At 41.3% G+C, this 21,077-nt stretch overlaps 1 protein-coding gene across 1 annotated transcript; it reads left to right on the top strand.

Moving 5' to 3' along the window:
• Positions 1-2,283: 2,283 nt before the first annotated feature.
• On the top strand, positions 2,284-17,757 carry LOC308092610 (transmembrane protein 263-B; the record flags this gene model as incomplete). The annotated part of the gene is made up of 3 exons (XM_080438620.1): positions 2,284-2,464; positions 3,897-4,029; positions 17,489-17,757. The coding sequence occupies exons 1-3, from the start codon at positions 2,459-2,461 to the stop codon at positions 17,755-17,757; spliced, it is 408 nt and encodes a 135-aa protein (XP_080294746.1). The 5' UTR covers positions 2,284-2,458.
• Positions 17,758-21,077: the final 3,320 nt, after the last annotated feature.

Genomic DNA, 21,077 nt, shown 5'->3' on the forward strand with positions numbered 1-21,077 from the left:
ATTCGGGGGGAAAAAATTGGACACATTTGAATAACTCAAATCTTGTATGGGGGTCCCTGGCATAACACATGTGGTCTATTGTGACCAAATCAAGTGAAAAGTAGACTAGGCTACTAAATAGAATAGACTAGATCTCAGTAAGTATGTGCAAACAACCAACAGTGAAACATGTTGGTTATTATAACCTGTTGGTTTATGACGAACCAAAATATTTCACCATTTCAGTATGCTTACTCATCTATTCTGTTCAGTGTTTGCACTTTATTTGGTCACAACTGTACCATTAGGCTTGTGCTTGAATGAAAACGTTTCACACGGATGCCTAGTAATAATAAGATAGCCTACAGATATCAACCAAACCAGCATAATTATGTCAGATGTGCGGGGATACTTGTTGCATGAAGAATGCCATGACTACTAGGCCTAGGGAGATCGGGGACAAAAGTAACAGGGGACAAAAGTAACACACTCAATAATTCTAATTAGAAATAAGCTAGAGGGTTGAGACTTCTTGTGCACATGCTCAGTAGGGTTATCTCTCTGATTATGGAAGGATAGAATGATCATTTAATCTCAGCAGAAGTTTTCAACAAAAAAATGATTTTGAGGTGTAAATGTAAATGTTTGAGTGTACAGTATTTTCCTTCTGCTGTCTAAAGATAAGATGTCAGCTAATTTAAACTTGGATGAATTGTATCTCTATGTTATTGGTCACAAATTAACCTCAGCAGCCTTTGCTAGTATAGGTGTTTCTAGCTAGAATATGGGATTTTATCATGGTTGCCCCATCGGGGGCAATTGTAACACAGTGACCGGGGTCAATTGTAACATGTGTTTTCAATGCAAGCAGATTTTTTTGTCTGGGATTACATACTTTTTGTTAGTAAATTAACATATTTCACTAAATGCCACTATCTTTCAAAGTAAAAATACATTTAAATAAAAAATGGACATATTTGAAAAAACTAAATTGAAAAATAAAATAATTCGAATCAAAATACAAAATAATTGTAATTATGTACATAAAACATTCGTAAGTAAAAATGTAAAATTATAAAAAATACATATTACTTAGTGATGTGCTTCTTTTTGAGATAAAGTGTGTTAATATGATTTATTTTTACAGTGTTACAATTGCCCCCAACCACTGTTACAACTGCCCCTGTCACGGGGGCGATTGTAACACTGTGACTCATTGCATTCAAATTAATATTCTAGTCTTGTCCTTATTAGTGAAAGCTTAAAATTTGTATTATTAATTAGGGCACATATATATGTTTCTTATAGCAAAAGATGACTAGGATATTTCAAGTAGTCTGTGAATTATGAAGGCAAATACAAAAAGTGTTACTTTTGTCCCCAGTCTCCCTACTTATAGACCCTGAAAGAAATATATATGAATTTAATTTAACTAATCAGTGTTTGCTGAAATTTTGTGTTCATAATCTTTTATCACTGTCGATATTAAATTACAAAAGAACCCTTATAGGTCCATTTTTGGTTCCATTCGAGTTATGGGAGTCCTTGAAATTAACAGGGTTGAGCATTACTTTCCCCAGATTGGTTGTTGCACCATGGGCAGTGGTGGACAAAGTACTCACATTTTTTTACTTAAGTAAAAGTATCAATACCACAATGTAGGAATACTCTGTTACAAGTAAAAGTCCAGTATTCAAAGTATTGACATCAAAATATACTTACAGTACCAAAAGTAAAAGTACTCATTATGCAGAATGTCCCATTTCACAAATGTTCAAAATGTATTAAAAAATCATTTGAAAATAGCAGATCTACAAGCTCACAACGTGTCGCAAAGCCATGCGTTGTGAGCTTGTAGATCTTCTATTTTCAAATAGCCAAAGTATATAGGGATGTAGCCCTGAAACATGACTGTCACATGTGAACCATTGGCTAATAGGGATGAAGTGGTTAATGCATGTTTTGTAATAATAATCCAAATCTACAAAGTAACTAATAACTAACGTTTTCAAAGAATTGCAGTGGAGTAAAAGTGCCATAGGCTACTTGCCTCTGAGATGTAGTTTACACAATTGTACTTAAGTACAGTACTTGAGTAAATGTACTTAGTTACTTTCCACTACTGGTTCCACAGTTCCACCACATCCAATAGAGTTACAAAAGGTTGCATCCAGGTTGCATGACGATCCCTCTATGGTTGCACCATAGCCACCACGACGCCGTGCTGCCGCCGTGTGCTTGAAAAAGGACATTACAACCGATAGCACATAAATATCCCTGTCGTCACTTCCGTTCATATTTTGACAGCAACATAGAGAGCTGCGATACTAAACAAACAACTGCTTTTCACCCCCCACAGTATCCAGCTGTTGCTTTAGAAATCCACCTATTTGTTGAGATCGTGGAACAAGTGGAGCCGAGTTCCTGGCTGTTGGGACTGAAGAATCACCTTGTTTAAAAAAAAAAGAAGCCAAAAACAATGAAGGTGAGCAGGGGGGTTGGGGCTGGATTTTGTTTTTGTCACTGTCATAGCGATAGCTGTAGAGACAGACATAAAGCCATTGGCCTTTATTGTTGTCGATGATGATGATGATGATCATGATAACATTAGCAACAACTTTTCCCCTTCATCCTCTTATAGTTATGTGTGTAAATGTAAAGGAGATATTGGTGCCTTTTAAGTATTTCAACGGAAATCCTGAAGGCTGTTGTTGCCATCATCTGAACTAAAAACGCACATACTGTTCCTCACTTGTCTGTCTGCCTCTGCCCCCCCCATCTTTTCAGGTTGTGATTCGTAAAAGTATAATTACAGGAACCTGAACATTCAGTACCTGACTTATTTCCCTCACTAATAGGAACAGTATGTATATCTATGTATAGCTGCAGTGTGATGATCTTTTTGCTCAGTTCTGTCAAAGCAGCCAAACACTGTTTACTGTTTTATATATACTAATTAAATAAGATGTTGTTATTTTCCAAAACAATGCAAACAACTAGGCCACTTTCTAGTTGTTTTGCATGGCCTTTCTTTTAGGTAGATAATATTAATATTATGCGAACTGGTCACAAGATATTTCAGAAAGACAATGATTCTTTCTGACATATTTAGTGACCAGTAAGCAGTTGTTTGGTGTAATGTGCCACAATAAAGAATTAGGCCTAACATAAATGAATTCTAAGATTACATTGTACATGAGAGAAGTGGTAAACGTCTCATACGAAAGACAAGATTTAGGCTCAAATGTGGAATGATCCAGTAAATATAAAATAAATGGGTACAGTCACAGTAAAGGGCAACTAACAGGTTTATGTTTTTATTTTATATTCACCTCTCTTAATTAAACTCTTAATTAAACCTGTTTGTGAACCAGTTAGCATGGGAATCTGAGGTTCAGATGAATGATTTGTGAATTAATTGGGCAGCAATGGATCAAAGATTCAAAACATTTAATCAGGACGTAGCTCGGTTGTCTAGGAATCGTAAGGTTCCTGGTTCTATCCCTGCAGCTCCTCCTGACTACATGTGGAAGTGTCCTCGAGCAAGGCACTGAATCCCTATCTGCTCCAGATTAGCAGGTTGGTGTCTGGGACGGCTGTCTCAGCCACTGGTGTGTGAATGTGTTCTCCATATGTGTGAAGGGGTGAATGCAACACACATTGTACATTGCGTTGGATTCATAGAGACGCTATATAAATGTACACCCTTTACCATTTAATGTTACTCCTAATAATAGTACTACTACTACTGCAGCTGCTGCTGCTAAGGTTACTAGAGGCCTATTTTAAGGTATAGAGGTAAAGTGCAAAGAGAGAGGATGGAGGGAATTTGATGACTGAAGATGTGTAGAGTTGATTTGCGTAATATACTATAATTGTGTACCTAGAGATGTAATTAGGAGTCTGTTCTTTTCTAGGTGCCTCATTCAGAGCAGGAGGTGGGAGAGGAGGGAGGGTTATCTACTGTCGACTCTAATAACCATGACGACAGTCCAGAGGAGGTGCAGGAAGGAGAGATCCCCCCATACCTCCGAGAGGAGCCCCCAGAAGGTACACAGCTGCTTCTCGCACATCCATGTTCAGGGTTTGATAATGATGATGCATCAGTTTTTCCTGTAGAGTTCAGTGTTAATGTCAACCAGGAGATCATGCGTTCGGCCCTGTGTTTACGTGTGTCTGTGTGTGATTATGTCTATCTGTCTCTTTATAACTCTCCACAACTAATCTCGCATGCTACTTGGGCGATCAGCATTTCTTGTGCACGCTGACAGCTGTTCAAGGACCTAAATTCTCAAATATTTTTCAAATCGGTCGACTACAACTGTATTGTAGTTTTTTTATTTATCCTATATTAAAATTGGCTTAGGTAATTCATTTCATAAATGACCTATGCTCCCCAAAGAGCAAAAGGGTTTAAGTAAGTCAAAATTGGCTTAAGGGAGGACTGGCCGGCAGACCTCTGATGTCACGCTCATGTCACCATGACTCAGCCATAACCATATAAGGAGTTTCCAATGCAGCTACGCCCATATATGGAGTGTGTTGTCTAACCTCAATGTGTCATCATGGCATCAGGGCAAACAAATCAGTCAGCTCCATATATGGCCACAAAAGGGGGCATGCCCATACATGTATATGGGCATATACTGAGGGATCTCCATATATGGGCATAAAAGGGACAAGGACTGACTGATACAGAGATCTCCATATATGGGCATATCAGTCGGATTGACGGTGTGACATAGGTGTGCTTTAGATAACCGCAGAGCAATCGTCCCTCCAGGCTATGGGATAAGCGTCCCACCAGGCTAGCAAATGACAACTCTCCTGTCCCTCTGGCTTATGGGATGTACTGGAACTAGGACATTTATAAATGTGACAACAGACCACAAAACCCATAAATCACTCAGTCTCAACCACTTAAACCCTATATACTTAGTTGACCGGAGTCCCCCAGGGTTCTATACTAGGCCCCTTCCTATATTATCTCTACACTTAATAGTCTTGACGCATTGTAAGCTTATAGATCGGCTATTTTTGCTGAATGTTTGCTCCAGAATAGGAACGCAAGTGTTCATGTCTGACTCTGTGGTTAATGTTGGGACACATTCAACTCAGTGTGAGCTGTCTTAAGTCCGGATGTGAGAGGACACTGCCGTCTGTTTGTTCTTTATTATTAAGTCAATCTTTAGCCCATTTTGCACAGTTTAGAGCAGTGGTTCCCCAAACAATGGGTCGGGATCCATTTTTATGGGTTGTGAGTAAAACATTTTTTTCCCCATTTTTAGGTTTCAAGTTTTATATCAAAAGACAAAAATAATAATAATAATGTGATAAACATCCCGAGAGACGACATACAACTGGTAATCACATGCGGTGCCACTCTTTCATGGCTGTTGGTTGAAATTTATCTGCACCCCTGGCAGACATTTGCGCTCTGCTGAGCAAAACCTTTCTAGTTGTGTAATGTTTTTGAGGTAAGATAATACCAGGTCCTCTTTATCCGCGCTGAGGTCAGGGCCATTGGTCTGAAATCATTGTGGCAAGCAACCCTATATCCCTCTTGGGAACAACACGAACAACAGTGGCTGATTTCAGTCCATGTGCTTATGGACAGCGTCATTGTTATAAATATACTCCTCCTATTTTCTCCTATTCTCCATTATTTAGAATTTTGTCGCTGTCTTATGGAAACCTTATATGTCCAAAACAGTTGCTTTACAGGAAATGGAAAAAAAAAGTGTTCCCAGTGGATCCATCGTTATAGTCGTTAGTCACAAGCTCTCGTTAATAATTTTCATTGGTTTAATATTTATACATCATACAGACGGAAATAACCACGTCAACTTAACATTTTGAAATGTTTCAAAAATCTACAAGCTCACACCGCGATGCGAGCTATTTTAGCTACTTTTGCGTGATGTTCAGCTCCTGTATGACAAAGTAATTTAACGTTCATGTATGAACAAAGCATAGAAAATGTAATTATGGAGATACAAGTTTTCTGCCCGACAGCAACGATTTGTTTTCAATAACAAATCGTCGAACCCCCCCAGCAGATCCCCGCCAGCAGATCTTCACTAGCAGTTACTCCAAGCTTGGTCTAGCTCTGTTCAGACAAAGTCATCACAGACAGATGACTCACAGAGGCAACGCTTCCTTAGAATAGGCAGTATCATCACTGACTATGACATGCACTATGACTATGACATGCACTATTTTCCCCACAAGGTCTCTCTTCAAGCTTAGGCCTAATTTATCCTTAGATGCAACATGGTGTCGCTCACCCAGAATATGTTATTAGTAATTTTCTTCATGTGGCAAAGTATTAATTAGGCTTTGCTCTCAAAGGTCATGTTGTCCTTAATTAATTTAGCCCTTTTAGTTTCCTGTCCCCTACCACTGCTGAGGAGAATACTGGCACTCTCCATTAACTCAATATTGTTGCTGTCGGGCAGAAACCTTGTATATCCAGGGTTCAAATGTTTTTTTGTAAATCAGTGACCTACTTCATCATACAAGAATGTCGCACAAAAGTAGTGAAAATGGCAGATCTACAAGCTCATCGCGAGGCGTTGTGAGCATGTAGATCGGCTATTTATACTATTTTAAAAATGTTTTTAAGGTGATAATAAAAAAAGGAACGGTTTTGGACATATGAGGTTTCTGCCCTACAGCAACGATATGTTCCCCATTCACTTTTAGTTTTAGAACAGCATGCAGTGGAGCTTTGTGTCCACCAGAGGGAGATATTGGATAGATATTAGACAGATTTCTCTCTGTCTAAAACCAAACCCTTTCCCTTTTCTTTTCTTACATAAGATGATTTGACTCACTGTGTATACATGCATTGGGCACCTCCTGCTTTTTAAACCTGGGAAGTCATTTCCTGAAACATGCACATTGATTTTAACTGTGTGAGTATTAGGTGCAACAGTTAATCAAACTAATCGATTTAATCGGTTATAATAATGATAATTGCTAAGTTGATACGATGATTATTAATCAATAATTGTATTAACTTAACGATTATGAGAGATTATTAACTTATTTTGGGCATGTCACTATATAGGCAGTCTAAAATATTTTCAAAAATAGTTAAAATTGGCGATCATTTATCACTCATTTTCTTTCTTTTCGCCCCTGCTGCTTTATCTCTCCTCTCTTGGTTCTCACACCTTCCATGTTTGTTTTTTAACTCCTTTCTTAAAGGTCTACCTCACGTTACCCATTTTCAACCTACCGTATCTTCTTCATATTGGTCCTCACTAATGCTCATCATAAGATGGCACCATGTCTGTCTACTCACTCTGTGTCTCAGAGTAGAGGAGGACTGTGGACAATTCAGAGACGTGCCTACATCATCGGTAGGCAGGTTTGATCATTTCAAACTTGATTTTTTGTACTTATTTTTTATGCTAGAACAATGGCTGCTATTTCAGCATGTTAACCTCTCAGGAAGAGAGAGGCTATAGTCTCTTAGCTTCAGGAATACGCATCGATGATCTCATTGGAAGGCAGGTTTCTGAACTGTACACACACACACACACACACACACACACCCACACACACGTGCACGCACGCACGCACGCACGCACGCACGCACGCACGCACGCACGCACGCACGCACGCACGCACACACGCACGCACACACACACTTGTGTTGCCTTCTGTCCTCCTCACCTCTCCTCAGTCAGATGTAGTTGTTATCGTCCGGTTTGGTATCTGGGTTATGGAAATGAGCTGTCAGTCACAGAGCTGAGAGTGTGATATTTATGGGCCAGAGAACAGAAAGTGCCTGGCTGTCCCGACTTGCCACAAAACGTACACTTAGTCTTAAAGGGATATTTCACTTTCACAAAAACTTTTGGTCATTTTATCATCTACTCAGGCCTTTGTGAGCCCCCCAGACAGTTTTTAAGTTGCTCAATTCAGTATTTATATATTTGATATTAATTTTATCAGACACGCCCCCTTCCTATACAAACCCATTTTAACTTCAAACTCCATTTTAACCATGTTAGATTCGTCGAAAACACCCGTCCTTGGTTCTGGTGACTCACCCTGCCCTCCTAATGCGTGAGGGGCCGTGTTTTTCCGATATTCTTTTTCATTTATTTTATTTAATTTTTTTATTGTATTTAATTTTTTTTATTTTCAAAAGAATATATTTAAAATAAATGAAAAAGGTAATTGAAAAAACACGGCCCCCTCGCGTATTAGGGGGGCAGGGTGAGTCACCAGAACCAAGGACGGGTGTTTTTGATGAATCTAACATGGTTAAAATGGAGTTTGAAGTTACAATGGGTTTGTATAGGAAGGGGGCGTGTCTGATAAAATGAATATCAAATATCTAAATACTGAATTGAGCAACTTAAAAACTGTCTGGGGGGCTCACAAAGGCCTGAGTAGATGATAAAATGACCAAAAGTTTTTTTGAAAGTGAAATATCCCTTTAACTGTCATCAAAAAGTAGCAATTAAATAATAATAATATCACTGGCTCTCAATTCCAGTACTGGGTATCGAAACTATTGTTCTGTTTTTAGATTTTTTTAATTGCAATCACCTGATGGGTAAAGCTCAATCTGTCCCTGATTAGACAATTGGAATCAAAACCAGTACTATGACTAGAGTTGAAGACCACTGGGCCATAAGACTACGGTTATATGACCCATGTTTGCGTTAGTTTTCAGTGTCAAATTGATATGTAGTCTGTACAAAGCAAGACTGTTCAACTTGACATTGACCTCTTTTATTGTTATTAAACATAATGAAATACATACATTGTCACACCATTATCAAAAGGAAATAACGCAAAAAAAACAGTGGCTTGCGGTCCTTTCATATGTATGTGCAAATTATGTTGTGGTACTTCGGAGCTACATTATTCAAAATACCATGCACATCTTGATTTGGGTCACTCTCTCATCTACTTTAAGCCATTTCAGGCTGTCAAAGTTTGCTGGGAGGAGGCGAGTTCTGGGATCAAGCTTGAGTATTAATCTTAACTAATTTGTTCTGGGCGGTCTGGAGCCTAGTTCTTACAATTTTGGAGGTGCTGGTGTACCAAGAGGAACACGCATAGTCAAAATGGCATTGAACCAGAGCCCCTGACAAAGTCTCCAACACATTCCTGCTCAGAAACGTGGGCATTATCCCAAGGAATCTGACTCTCTGGTTGACCTTAGAGATAACTTTTTTTGGCCATACTTTCTCCGGATAGCCTGTCAGGCTAAATCAAGAAGAAGAGTGGACCCAAAATACTCTCTTGGGGGACTCCGCAAGTTGGCTGAAGTGGAGAGGAGATGGTGCTGTTCACTTCCACCACTTGCTGTCGTCCCCCAAGTATTACCTCGCCCACTGTATAGAGGCACTGCTAAAACCCAAGGCCTTTAGCTTGAACAAAAGAATATTGTGATTGACGGTATCGAACGCCTTCTGAAGGTCCATAGAACCATTCCACAATATTTACCAGCGTCGATCCCTCTTCTGATCAAATCTGTCAAGTACAACAGACAGGTGTCTGTCTGTGGAGTGTGACGTTCTGAAACCTGATTGGAATTTGAACAGAAGATTGTTAGATGACAGGTATTCATTAATTTGCTCAAACATGATCACCTTTGACATTGAACTTAAAATGTGTGTAAAGGAATGACTGGTCAATTTGAAATCATTTGGGAAATTTCCTTGTTTTAGTGACAGGTTGATGATAAAAGTTGGCCTCTGCTGCATCCTGCAAAAACTTTGCTGCGATGTTATGCTGTCCCGTTGCCTTTACAGGCTTAAGAGCCTTGTTTAAAAAATTAAAAAAACGGTATCCTCCGACACAGCAGAAAAGGAATAAGCATCTGCCTGGACCCTCTTTTCCCTATAAACACTCTGCACATGTCTCTCACCATAAGTACTGTATCTGACGGACTGGGTAACTTATCTACTAACTTGTTTGCTATGCTGTTAAAAAACTGATTTAGACTATTGGCTATTGGCTACACTAGCAGTGCCAGTTACAAGTGTACCTCCTATGTTTAAGTTGATGTTCTTAGCTTTAGTTTTAAACCTATTGCTGTTTCAGACACTGTGGGGAGGTTGACCTGTTCTGTTTTGTGTTTTTAATCATAGTACTCTGCCTGTACCTTCATTATTAGCTAAGAGTTTTGAATTCCTTAAAAACCTGTTGCTCGTCCTTAATTTTTTGCGATTAATGTTGACATTTTGAGAGGCATTGCTGATTTTAATGCCTCTCAAAATGTCAGCATTAATCCAGGACTCAGACCTTACCTTAAAACGCACAGTTTTTTTGTGGTGCCATTTCATCTACCATTTCTATAAACACTGATTTAAAAAGCCTTACCATTATACCTTATCAGTATACCTTGTTACCAGGTATACTGTATCTTAGGACATTCGCCTTAATTTACGCTGGAAGCATTTCAAAACTGTGTGAGCCAACTAGGGCTGTCACGATTATGAAATTTTACATGACAATTAATTGTCACACAAATAATTGCAAACGAGTTTTGTGTTTTTGACGTTGAACACTGGAACATTATGAATATTCTGCTTGGCTTTTAGGCTTTCAAGTTGCGCAGGGCAGATGACAAATAACCTACAAAGAAATGACATAATTATTTAATAACTTTATACTTAAAAAAAAAAAAAACATTAATAGTGGAAATAGCCGATCTACAAGCTCACAACGCGTCGCATCACTAGGGGTGTGCCGATACACTAATTTCACCAAACGATACGATACGATATTGGGCACACAACTTCGATACGATTTCGATACGATACACACTTTTTTATTATGAAAATATATGGGGGAGAAAAAAAGCAAATGCAAACAAATATTTCTGTTTTTGCATTATTCAGACATGCAAACTTGTAGCTTTTCAGCTTCCACTAGCCGTTTTGAATCCAAATAGGGCAATAGTGTGACACCTGACCCGAAAAAAAACAACATGTTGTCACCCTTTTCACCTCGGGGCTGTTTGCATGCCTGATTATTATTATTGTAAAAAAAAAACGATACATATCGTCACGAAAACGTATCGCGATATATCGCGGGACGATATATCGGCACACCCCTAATCACTACAATTATCTCAAATAATTGTGATTGATGTAATAATTGACAGGCCTAGAGCCAACACGTCTCGAGATACTACTCAACAACCGTAGTGATCAAGAGATTGCTTCCCAGCCTAGACAGGGATTCAAACCATTGCCATTTCAGCCACTAGATTTCCGGTCAGATGACTGGCCCTCTCTCACGCCTTGAGGGAAGGTAAATAGATCTACTGTGTTGTCACATGCTGACCTCTGTCCCATTCTGCTTTGTTCTGTTTCGCTCCTGTGCCTAGACTGTGAGGACGCCAAATCCATTTGGCATTTAGACTAAAGTTACACTGTAAAATCCTGATCTTAAAGCAATAGGACACTTTTCAATTGATTAGACATTAATAACCCCAAAATAGCTCCAAATTAACTTCCATTGTACGATGAAACGGCTCTCAGCGTCACTCTCTTTAGCACATAAACGAACGCGAAACTCTAACAAAGTGTGTCCTATTGCATTTATTGAACTACAAATGGAACCAAATGGAGCTGTAAGGGTCCATCTGGCTCCATTTCTACACTGTTTTGTACACTCATATGTACACTCTTCTGAGTTGAATTAACACTGGGTGTGTATATAGGGCAGAGAAGATGGTTGAGCCTGCGTGTACATTTTGTATCTGTGAGTGCTTGCTCGTTCGTACCGGTGTGTGTGTGTGTGTGTGTGTGTGTATTCTTGGGTGCTACACTCTTCATTATGCTGACAGAAATAGAGCAGTCAGAGCAGCAGGCTGATGTACTGGAAAATCCTGATGGATGGGCTTGTCAATGCGGGAGGATGTCTTTCCCAGGTGTTTCGCCCAGGCGGACAGGGTTTTGAGGTTAGGTTTAGGCATTATTTCTGTGAGGTTAGGGTTAAGGTTAGGGTTAGGCATAGTGTTTGTGAGGTTATAGGGTTAGGTTTAGGCATTTAGTGAAGTTAAATGTTAGGGTTTAAGCGCAAACAGGGCAAGGAAAGAGGGAGTCGTGTGTGCGTGCGTGCGTGAAAAAGAGTGCATGAATTTGGATGCATCCCTCAAGTGTGCATGTTCCTAGCCATCAATAAAGACATCTGCAGGACTTAGTGAGTGACAGTCATACTACCTAATAGTCAAATTAGTCAGTTTACACATTCACTCACTGTCATTATCACATAATCTAAGATGAGATAAGATAAGCCTTTATTGATACTTGTAGGGAAATTCAGGTGTCATATCGGCAGTGAGAATGAATGAAATACATCTATCGCTATACATCACGATTTGCCTGTGAATGAATATATCAATATATGTGCAGTCTTACAGTACATGCATGTTGTGTCAACTCAACGATCAGTTATCCTTAACAGGCATCCGTTAAAGTTTGAGAATGTACATCCTAGTTGTCCATGTGCAACTCCATGGACTGTAGACTACTGACTCCATGCAGGCGCAGTAGTCAAAAGTCAGTAATAGACACAGCCAGTCTCAAAGTTCTCATTAGGGTGTCAAGCTTGGTTGCGGAGCCTGGTGGCTACTGGTACAAAAGACTGGCCAATTCTCTTTGTAGTGTGCCAAGGAGGGAAGAGTCTGTGGATGAACGTGCTCCTCATCCTCACCAGCTCATCACAGAGGCGATGGGAGGGCGTTCTCTAGGATAGCATCCAGCTTCCTCCTCATCCTCCCCTCCATATTGTCCAGTTTAACTGCAACTACTGAGCTACAGTAGACCTCCTCACCAGCTTGTTCAGTTTGTTGGCATCCTTTGTGTTGAAGAAACCCCCCCCCCCTCCCCCCAAACATACCTAAGAAGATAATTTAGGCAAATGGTTGAATACAAAAAGACAGACAGATAGCACACAGACATATAATATCATTTTCTAACCCGTTTTGGCCCTGATACAATGTTTCAGTACATTGCAGTTACCGGCACATTCGGACAGCCCTCATGCAAACATGAAAGAACAGGAGACGGTAAAATAGAGATAATCTAACATAGGTTGTAATGAAGAGGCTTAAAGCCTGATTCATACTTGATTGCGCAACACGGTGCGTATCCAAGGATAAATCTGGCTTGAGCGTCATGAAAGACAAAGGAGGACAGGGAGAAGAGACGGACAATAAACTGAAAGGAAGAAAACACGGGAGAATGAGAGAGAGAGAGAGACTCATAAATCCCACACTGAGTCATTCTACTCCACCGGGACACTAACCTCAGTCTCCTGGCTTTGGTGGATACATAGTCTACTCTAGGTGGGTGGGTGGTCCTGTCCGTTTCTCTGTCCTTGTGTCTGTCTGTACATCTCTGTACCTCTTGTCCTCTGTGTGTTCTCTCTCTCTCTCTCTCTCTCTCTCTCTCTCTCTCTCTCTCTCTCTCTCTCTGTCTCTGTCTCTGTCTCTGTCTCTGTCTCTGTCTGGTGAAAGAAATAGCCCTTGTGGATGTGGAAAATGTTTGATGAAAAAACTAAACATTTGGTCACCTATAATGACATTGACATGCCCAAAATAGAGAGGCCAAAATGGTGGACGTTTGTTAAAGTGGCTAATGAACCTTAGAAGCCTAATTTATACTTTTTTACTGGAATAAAGGTGTACGACAAAGTATAAGTTAAACTGCCATCCCGGTGGCTGTGCAGACTAATGAACAATACAGTACAGTGTACTTGGCATTGGGCACAACAGAGAGAAAGTGTTAGAGAGAGGGAGATGTACTGTAGATGCACAAATGAGAGAGGGAGACAGGGAGAAGAGAGAGACAGAGAAATGGTGTGTTTGAGGGATAAAGAAGACCAGGATGTCAGGTTTCACCATAGGAGCTTTCAGGTTGTTGACAGGAACATCTATTTTTCACCCCCCTTCCTACTTGCTTTTTCTGTCTAGCTTCCTTGCAGCCTCTTCCTCTCTCTCTCTCTCTCGCACGTGTGCGAGCGTGCGCTCTCACTCAGCAAGATGCAGCGGGAGGCCAGCTTGCCATCTGTACCAGCAAATGAACAGGGGATAGAGAAGTGAAGCCAGTCAGAACTAGGAGAGGTGGAAAAGGGTCAAATAACTTAATGAGAAAGAAAGTGAGTGCAGAATTCATTTGAGAGCCGCAGAGAGAGGGAGGTAATGTGGACATTGAGAGAGAGGGTGGGTAATATAGATAGATAGATAGATAAACAGACAGACAGACAGGTTCTAATTGAGAGATGGAGTTGCACATCTAGAGACAGACATGATCTGTAATTGGTCTGCTGAGCCAACAGTCAGAACGGATCGTGACTTCCAACAGACCTTCTCGAATGAGCGGGAGAGCGAGGTTGGAGCGGCTGTCTCTCCTCAATTCAATTCTCCCCTGCAGGACAGACAAGGGGGAGAGAGAGCGGGCGGGGTGGGGGGTAGACGGGAGACAGAAGTGCCAACCACTTTCAACTGATCTGAGGGAGAAGGCACTGCAGAGAATAGGCAAAGACACAGAGATTGAAGGGGATGTGTGAGCTCAGCTGACATCCATGGCTCTCAACAGCAGAAGCACTGAGAATCATCTCATTAACACTGACACACACAAAGACGGGAGCTGATGGAGGGAAAGGACTGTCGCTTTCTTCACTTTCTTGTTCCCTGTTTTAATTTGTGTACCACAACACAAACTGCCTCTGCAGTTATCAGAGCGTTGACACTGAATCGAGAAGGGATGGTGAGCCACGGTTGGCCTTACTTTGCAGTTGTCACGCGCCACTTCGCCCGTCTTCCCTCTTGCAATGAAATCAGACGGTGACTAAGACGAGGCAGTGAAACACATTGAGTCCCTCCTTTTTTTTGTTTTTCCACCAAATTAGATGTCCCAATTCCCAGTGTATTCTATGCTAGTCCCTTCTGACTGACTGCTACTCCTACAGTTGGTCCACAGACAAACAATCACGTGTTTCCTCCAGTACATGTGACGTCTAGTCAAAAGACTTGATGTCACAAAACTCAACACCCTAGTCCCACACCCCACTGAACAGGCCCAGCCTCTAGGAGTTGCTAGTGTAGTGACAGAGATCACCCTCCCCGCCCCGGCTTTCGTCCCAGTAAAACCAGTTACAAACACAACACCAGTTGTGTTTGTATGGACGCCCAGCCTAGCCGGAGGCAGTGCAGAGGAAGGATTCAAATCCCATGTTTCTGCGGTGGTGGACAGGAACTATAACCCTGTTTTCTGTTGGCCTTGTGGCCAACCTTCTCTCCATGAAAATTCAGCATGAGAAAATGGTGGCATTAAGGACAGCAAGAGAGGAAGAGCTAGGACATCTATCGACCAGAACATATTGTCCCAGTTTTTGTCTATCTGCATTAGCCAAAATACCCCCAATTTATTGAATTGATGAGACGGAGAGAGTCAGAATGAGGAGAGTGAGTGAGTGTCAAAGAGAGAGGGAGAGAGAGGTAAATGACCCACTACTGTAGCTCTGTCTAAAATCTTTTGAGGTATTGATTCACGTAGAGAGAGGGGCGGATGTTAACAAATGACTGCAAGGCAGGAAAGCCTGCCATTTCACTACTTTGGTAACGAGGGAGATTTTAACCGTGTAGAAGCTTCTTCAGATGTGTTGAAGTGGTTGGTACCAACTGCTACCGACCCCACTGAAGTAGCATGATTACAGAAGTCTCTGTCCTTCCCATGATCCTGCCCCAGGCCAAGTTTCTGTACTTTTGTCCGCTTCACGTGGTTGCCTTTTATTTGACTATCCAATTGATAAATTAGTTGACTATTAGGTTTGCACTCTGTCTGTCCTTCTGTCTGGTATCTGGGACGTACAAACAGGATGTCCTCCTAATGTCCAGCCCTAGGATGAAGAAACTTTATTTTATAGGGAAGGTGGTGTGTTGTGTACCAAATGTAGACCACTGCACTGACCCTAAAAGCCCAATCGGAATCCATGCTCTAGTGCACTGTTTCCCAAAAATGTTTTATGGGTCGCAAGTAAATACCCCTTTATTTTGAGAAGTAGTGAAAATAGCAGATCTACAAGCTGTAAGCTTGTTGATCGGCCATTTTCACTAGTTTGGGTCCCGGGGAGACGTAAAATTTCTCTTTTGGGTCTCGAGCTAAAAAGTTTGGGAAGAACTGCTCTAGTGAGTGCCCTGCAATTGTTTATCTTGTTAAGTAAACGCATTATTCAGCCGAAGGACGCATGAGTGAACAATGAATGCTCCACTACCATTGAGTTAACTTCACTAATAACTCCTTAAATGCTGCAAGGTGACTGGGCTCAGGTTGCTGAGACTGGCTGTGTAGTGTCTGTTGTGTGACTCAGCTCCAGGTGGAACTTACTGGGACATCGGGTGGAAGTTTTTAACAAGCTGATCGAGCAGGATCGGTTCTGGGTCTTGTAGCTGGATAATGAGCTGCTCTGTAAGGCTAGCGCACCAGGACTCGGTCATGTAGGAGCTTACACACACACACCTTCCAAAACAAACACACACACACACACACACACACACACACACACACACACACACACACACACACACACACACACACACACACACACACACACACACACACACACACACACACACACACACACCACTGTCTCACAAGCTAGACAGCAGCCCAAACATATCAGTAAAATGATTGTACAGTACCACTATCAGCTGTAGTATTTGTATTATAGTGTAATGGTATTGGCTACAGTATACTGTATTATTAGGGCACTATCTTCCTTCCTTACGGTTTCCTTCTCTCTCTCTTTCTCTCCTTTACTCCCTCTCCTCCCTACACACACCCTCTCTCTCTCTCTCCCTTTCTTCGACTCTGTCATAATGTGAGTTTTCTCCCATTTCATCTGTGTCCAATGGTTGCAAAGTCCTGTTCTGATGGGAGCAGCTATATATACAAGCTGCTATCACTCTTCTATTTGCCCAATATGTGGTGACTCGGCAGTTTCTATGCCTATAGAATCCAGCTCAAGACACATTGTCTTCATTTTTATGTGCTCTCTCATCCTCATCTCTCTCTAGCTTCAAATCATTTAACCCATTAAGACCTGAGGCCGATTCTACAAATGTCCTCTAAATCCTAACAGTTTTCTGAAAAAAACATATGTTGTTATATCAGTGGTTCTCAAACTTTTTCATGTCAAGGACCCCCGAAAGTATATGTATTTGGCCACGGACCCCCATCTCAAAATATTTTGTTCCAGGGACCCCCAGAAGCAAAGATTTGAGTTAAAAATGTTCACTTTAAATATATATATATGAAAAGATTTACACAAATGTTCAAGATTTTTCAAAAATAGCAGATCTACTGTACAAGCTCATAGCGTGACATGAAGTGAGCTTGTATATCTGCAATTTTTGAATAGCCAAAGTATAAAATGTTTGACACGGATGCTTTCCTGGATTCAATGGGTTAAAAACAAGAACAAAAAACATGTAATTCTCTCTCCTCTCTCTCCCCCCTTTCAGACCTAGAAAAGGACCACCCCAAGTCAGAGGGCGGAGTTATATGGAGAGCGGGCAGCGGCCTGTTCAGCATGACGCGCGGCGTTGTCGGGGCCACCCTGGGAGGCGTGGCCTGGGTAGGAAGTAAAAGCTTTGCAGCGGTGACCAGCGTGCCCTCAGCTGGCGTGGGATTGGTCAAAGGGAGCGTTTCCATGGTTACAGGAGGAGTTGGGGCGGTGGGCTCGGCGGTGGCCAGTAAAGTCACACCCAGGAAGAAGGACAAGGCTGACTGATCGCTTGATGGACAGACAGACTAATGGATGTGTGTGTGTGTGTGTGTGTGTGTGTGTGTGTGTGTGTGTGTGTGTGTGTGCGTGCATGCATGCGTGTGCGTGTCTGTGAGAGAAACAGTGTGTGTGTTTGTGTGCGTGTGTATGTGCATGTGGGAGTGCTTATCCATCTTTTGAATGCATGGCTCAGAGTGTGTGTGTGTGCGTGTGCGTGTGGGTGTGCGTGCGCTTACCAGTGTGAGTGTGGGTTCATCACAAGGGAGTTCATTTGGGTCCATCTAATTACGGAGGGTTTCTGATGGGAGCCCATTTATAGGCTGATTAGATTTCCTGAAATGTAAAGTTAGGCTGTGCTCTTGGGAGCTGTGGTTTTCAAAGTGGCGTCCGCGCCGTGGCCCCGGGGGGGAGCCACCATAGGGCACCAGGGGGGCCAATAGGAAAGGAAAATGTAAATGAAAAAATAAATAAATAAACATTCATGCGATTGCTGGAAACCCTATTTTGGGTTATTATTGTGAAAGATCTTAAAAACAAATGTCAAACATTTGCAAAAAAAAAAATCGGAAGTTTTCAAAAATAGCGTTTTGTGAGCTTGTAGACTTTTTTTTCTTTTTTTTGCCATGGGGTGCCGCAGCCGGAGGCTATGGCTATTTGGGGGTCCTTGGCATGGAAAGGTTTGGGAACCACTGCTGTCGATCAGCAGCATATTGGCATACTGGTTTCAGTGCTGGTTCGTGGCACAGCATGTTACACAACTGAGTTGACTTGTTTCCATGCTGTTTGTTTGAGGAAAGTTGCAACTAAGAACAAAATATCCCAAGTGATTTCTAATTGATGGTGGCAATGTACAAAGACAGAAACATTATCATTTGTGGCAAAAGTGTGTACATTTCTGCCCTAAACCATTGGGACCCAGCAACTCGGGAACAAAAACATTGTGGGAAAAATGCTTTTATTTGCTGTTATTTTGGGAAATGATCTGTAATTTCCACTTTTAGCTTGGTTTGGGCAAATACATTATTCCCTTTATGGGTCCAGGTCTACTCTGTGTGTAGGATAGATTTGGGGATATACAGTATATTGGGCTTGTGACATGAAAGGTTTTGTCCTGACAACGGCCGCTGTTGTCAATATGAGTTTTAGGACCCCTGCCTGTTCACCCTGGTTGATGCACAGTCCAGAAGCTACAGTCAAATCAAATGTCCACAAATCTTTCAGTCGATCATATTTAATGTTCAGTTTTTGTATGGATGATATCCATGATATACTCCAGTAATGTACATTATGTGCCTACATAGATACAGTACATAGATATTCTAGTTAACACTGACTTTATCAATCATAAACAGACAATTGCCGTTTTTGAATCCATGGAACGCACTCCTCTAAAGAGAAACACTGACAATAAATTGAGTCTCATTTTACTTTACCAGCCATTTGTTACAATATTGGTGGTGGGGGAGGGGGGGTAGAGTTTGTAAATTATATGTAGGTTAACTGACAGATGGCCCCTTTTGAATTTTTATTAAACCAGAGTAATACTTCATACAGGACAAAATAAACTGACTCACTAGTGACTGATGCTGAGATTCATAACAATCGATTTATGAGGTAGCTGACAGTCAAATCCTAATTTATTTTTCCACCATGGCGTGTTAAGTGGCTGCGAAAGAAAAATGGGACTAAAATACAATGTATAAATAGCCTGGCTCCACCCCCTGAATCCTTTGCCTAGCATTCAGGGTCTGGTGACGCTTTCGAAGGCGGGTGTTCCTCGGTTGAAAATCTGACCGACGAATCGGGATCGGGACAATCCAGTATGAACCAATCGCGTTGGTTCATAGTGGAGTCCCACTTTGGCCACGCCCCCATCTCAGAACTCCGCTGCGTTGAGAGGGCTTTCAGACTGAATAATGGAGTGAAACGAAATGAAAATTCAGGCTGAGTGTCAGGCTAATGTATAAATGGAGCTATTCAATATGGAACTCTGGGTTTGCCAAGCTGACTACAACACAATATGGCTCCTTGTGAAATATGGCTAGCTGCTGCACAAAATAACCACCAGATTCCTTTTTTAAATGGATCTCAGTAGGGATTCCTACCCCCGGTGTTTACATCATCAGCTTATGTAGTCCACAAACCTGTCGCTTGTAGTGGTGCTTATATGAAGACCAAACTATTTAGTTTGTCGATGTGTGTGCGGGTGTGTGCCGGCTTTGGTTTGAAGGTTGTTGGGTTTTTTTGTTTTGTTTTTTCGTCTCAACTGTTGCTGTGAATCTCCAGTTTTATCATCCTTCTCTTCATACACAGTACAAATCCTCAGTGTTTTGATTTAAGTCGGAGTGTAAAAAATGAACCCGGAATTTTGTGCTTATTTAACTCTTGAGAGTGTAAACATGGACCCTGAAGGCTCCGTTTGGGGCCATGTTTACACTCAGAGTTAAATGAAGAAGACTGTGAGGATTGTACTGTATACTATACACGTGCTGCATGCCTCAGAAGTTTTTTTTGTTTCGTTTTCCAAACACAAGCTATTCTCTGTTGAACTGTGATCTTTTTTACAAGGCCACCTCGGCTTGATTTTTACGCCTTTCCCCACCCTGCTTCCCTGCTGTCTCTCTTTCTTCCTCCCTTTCAATTGTTTCATCGCTGTGTCCTCTCTCTCTCGCTCTCTCTTCCAGTTTTCTTCTGCTAGTTTTATGCCCGTGCTTGGAGACTCTGTTACAATGAAACTGGACTTTTCAAACCAATTAGATTTTGTCTATTATAGAACTATTTTTGCAAACGCGGATTATGCTGTATTCTATGAAAAAATAAATAAAAACGACTGTATTTTCCAGCCTGCTGTGGTGTCTCTTTTACGCCGTGACTCTGTAGGAGGCTAGCTGTCTATAAGAGGGTTGGTTGGTCTCTGTCTGTGTGTGTGAATTTGGCCTGAGCTAATCTCGCAAATATATATTACATAATACATATATAATATATTACGTATATTTGTTATTAAATTGTGATATTATCAAACACATTTAGACGATCTATTTAATTAAGTTTTGACCAGGAGGAGGAATAAAACATATCCTGGCCATAAAAATCTATGAGCAGAGGTGGGGATATCAAAAGCAGATGCGTGGATTCCCCCCGACCCCTGCAGTATATCAAATGCTGGAGATGGGATTGAAAATGTAATATTGAGGGAGAAAGGTGGGGGTGGGGGGGGGGGGGGGGGTTCGAGATGGGGAAATTTTTGTGCAAAATGCAATTTTGTTCACACAGGATTGATTTGTGTTGTTTTCTTTTGAAGGAGTCATAATGAAAGGGGGTGGTCA

Source organism: Gymnoscopelus braueri (assembly GCF_963280865.1).
Source record: "Gymnoscopelus braueri genome assembly, chromosome: 9".
Classification (NCBI taxonomy): Eukaryota; Metazoa; Chordata; class Actinopteri; order Myctophiformes; family Myctophidae; genus Gymnoscopelus; species Gymnoscopelus braueri.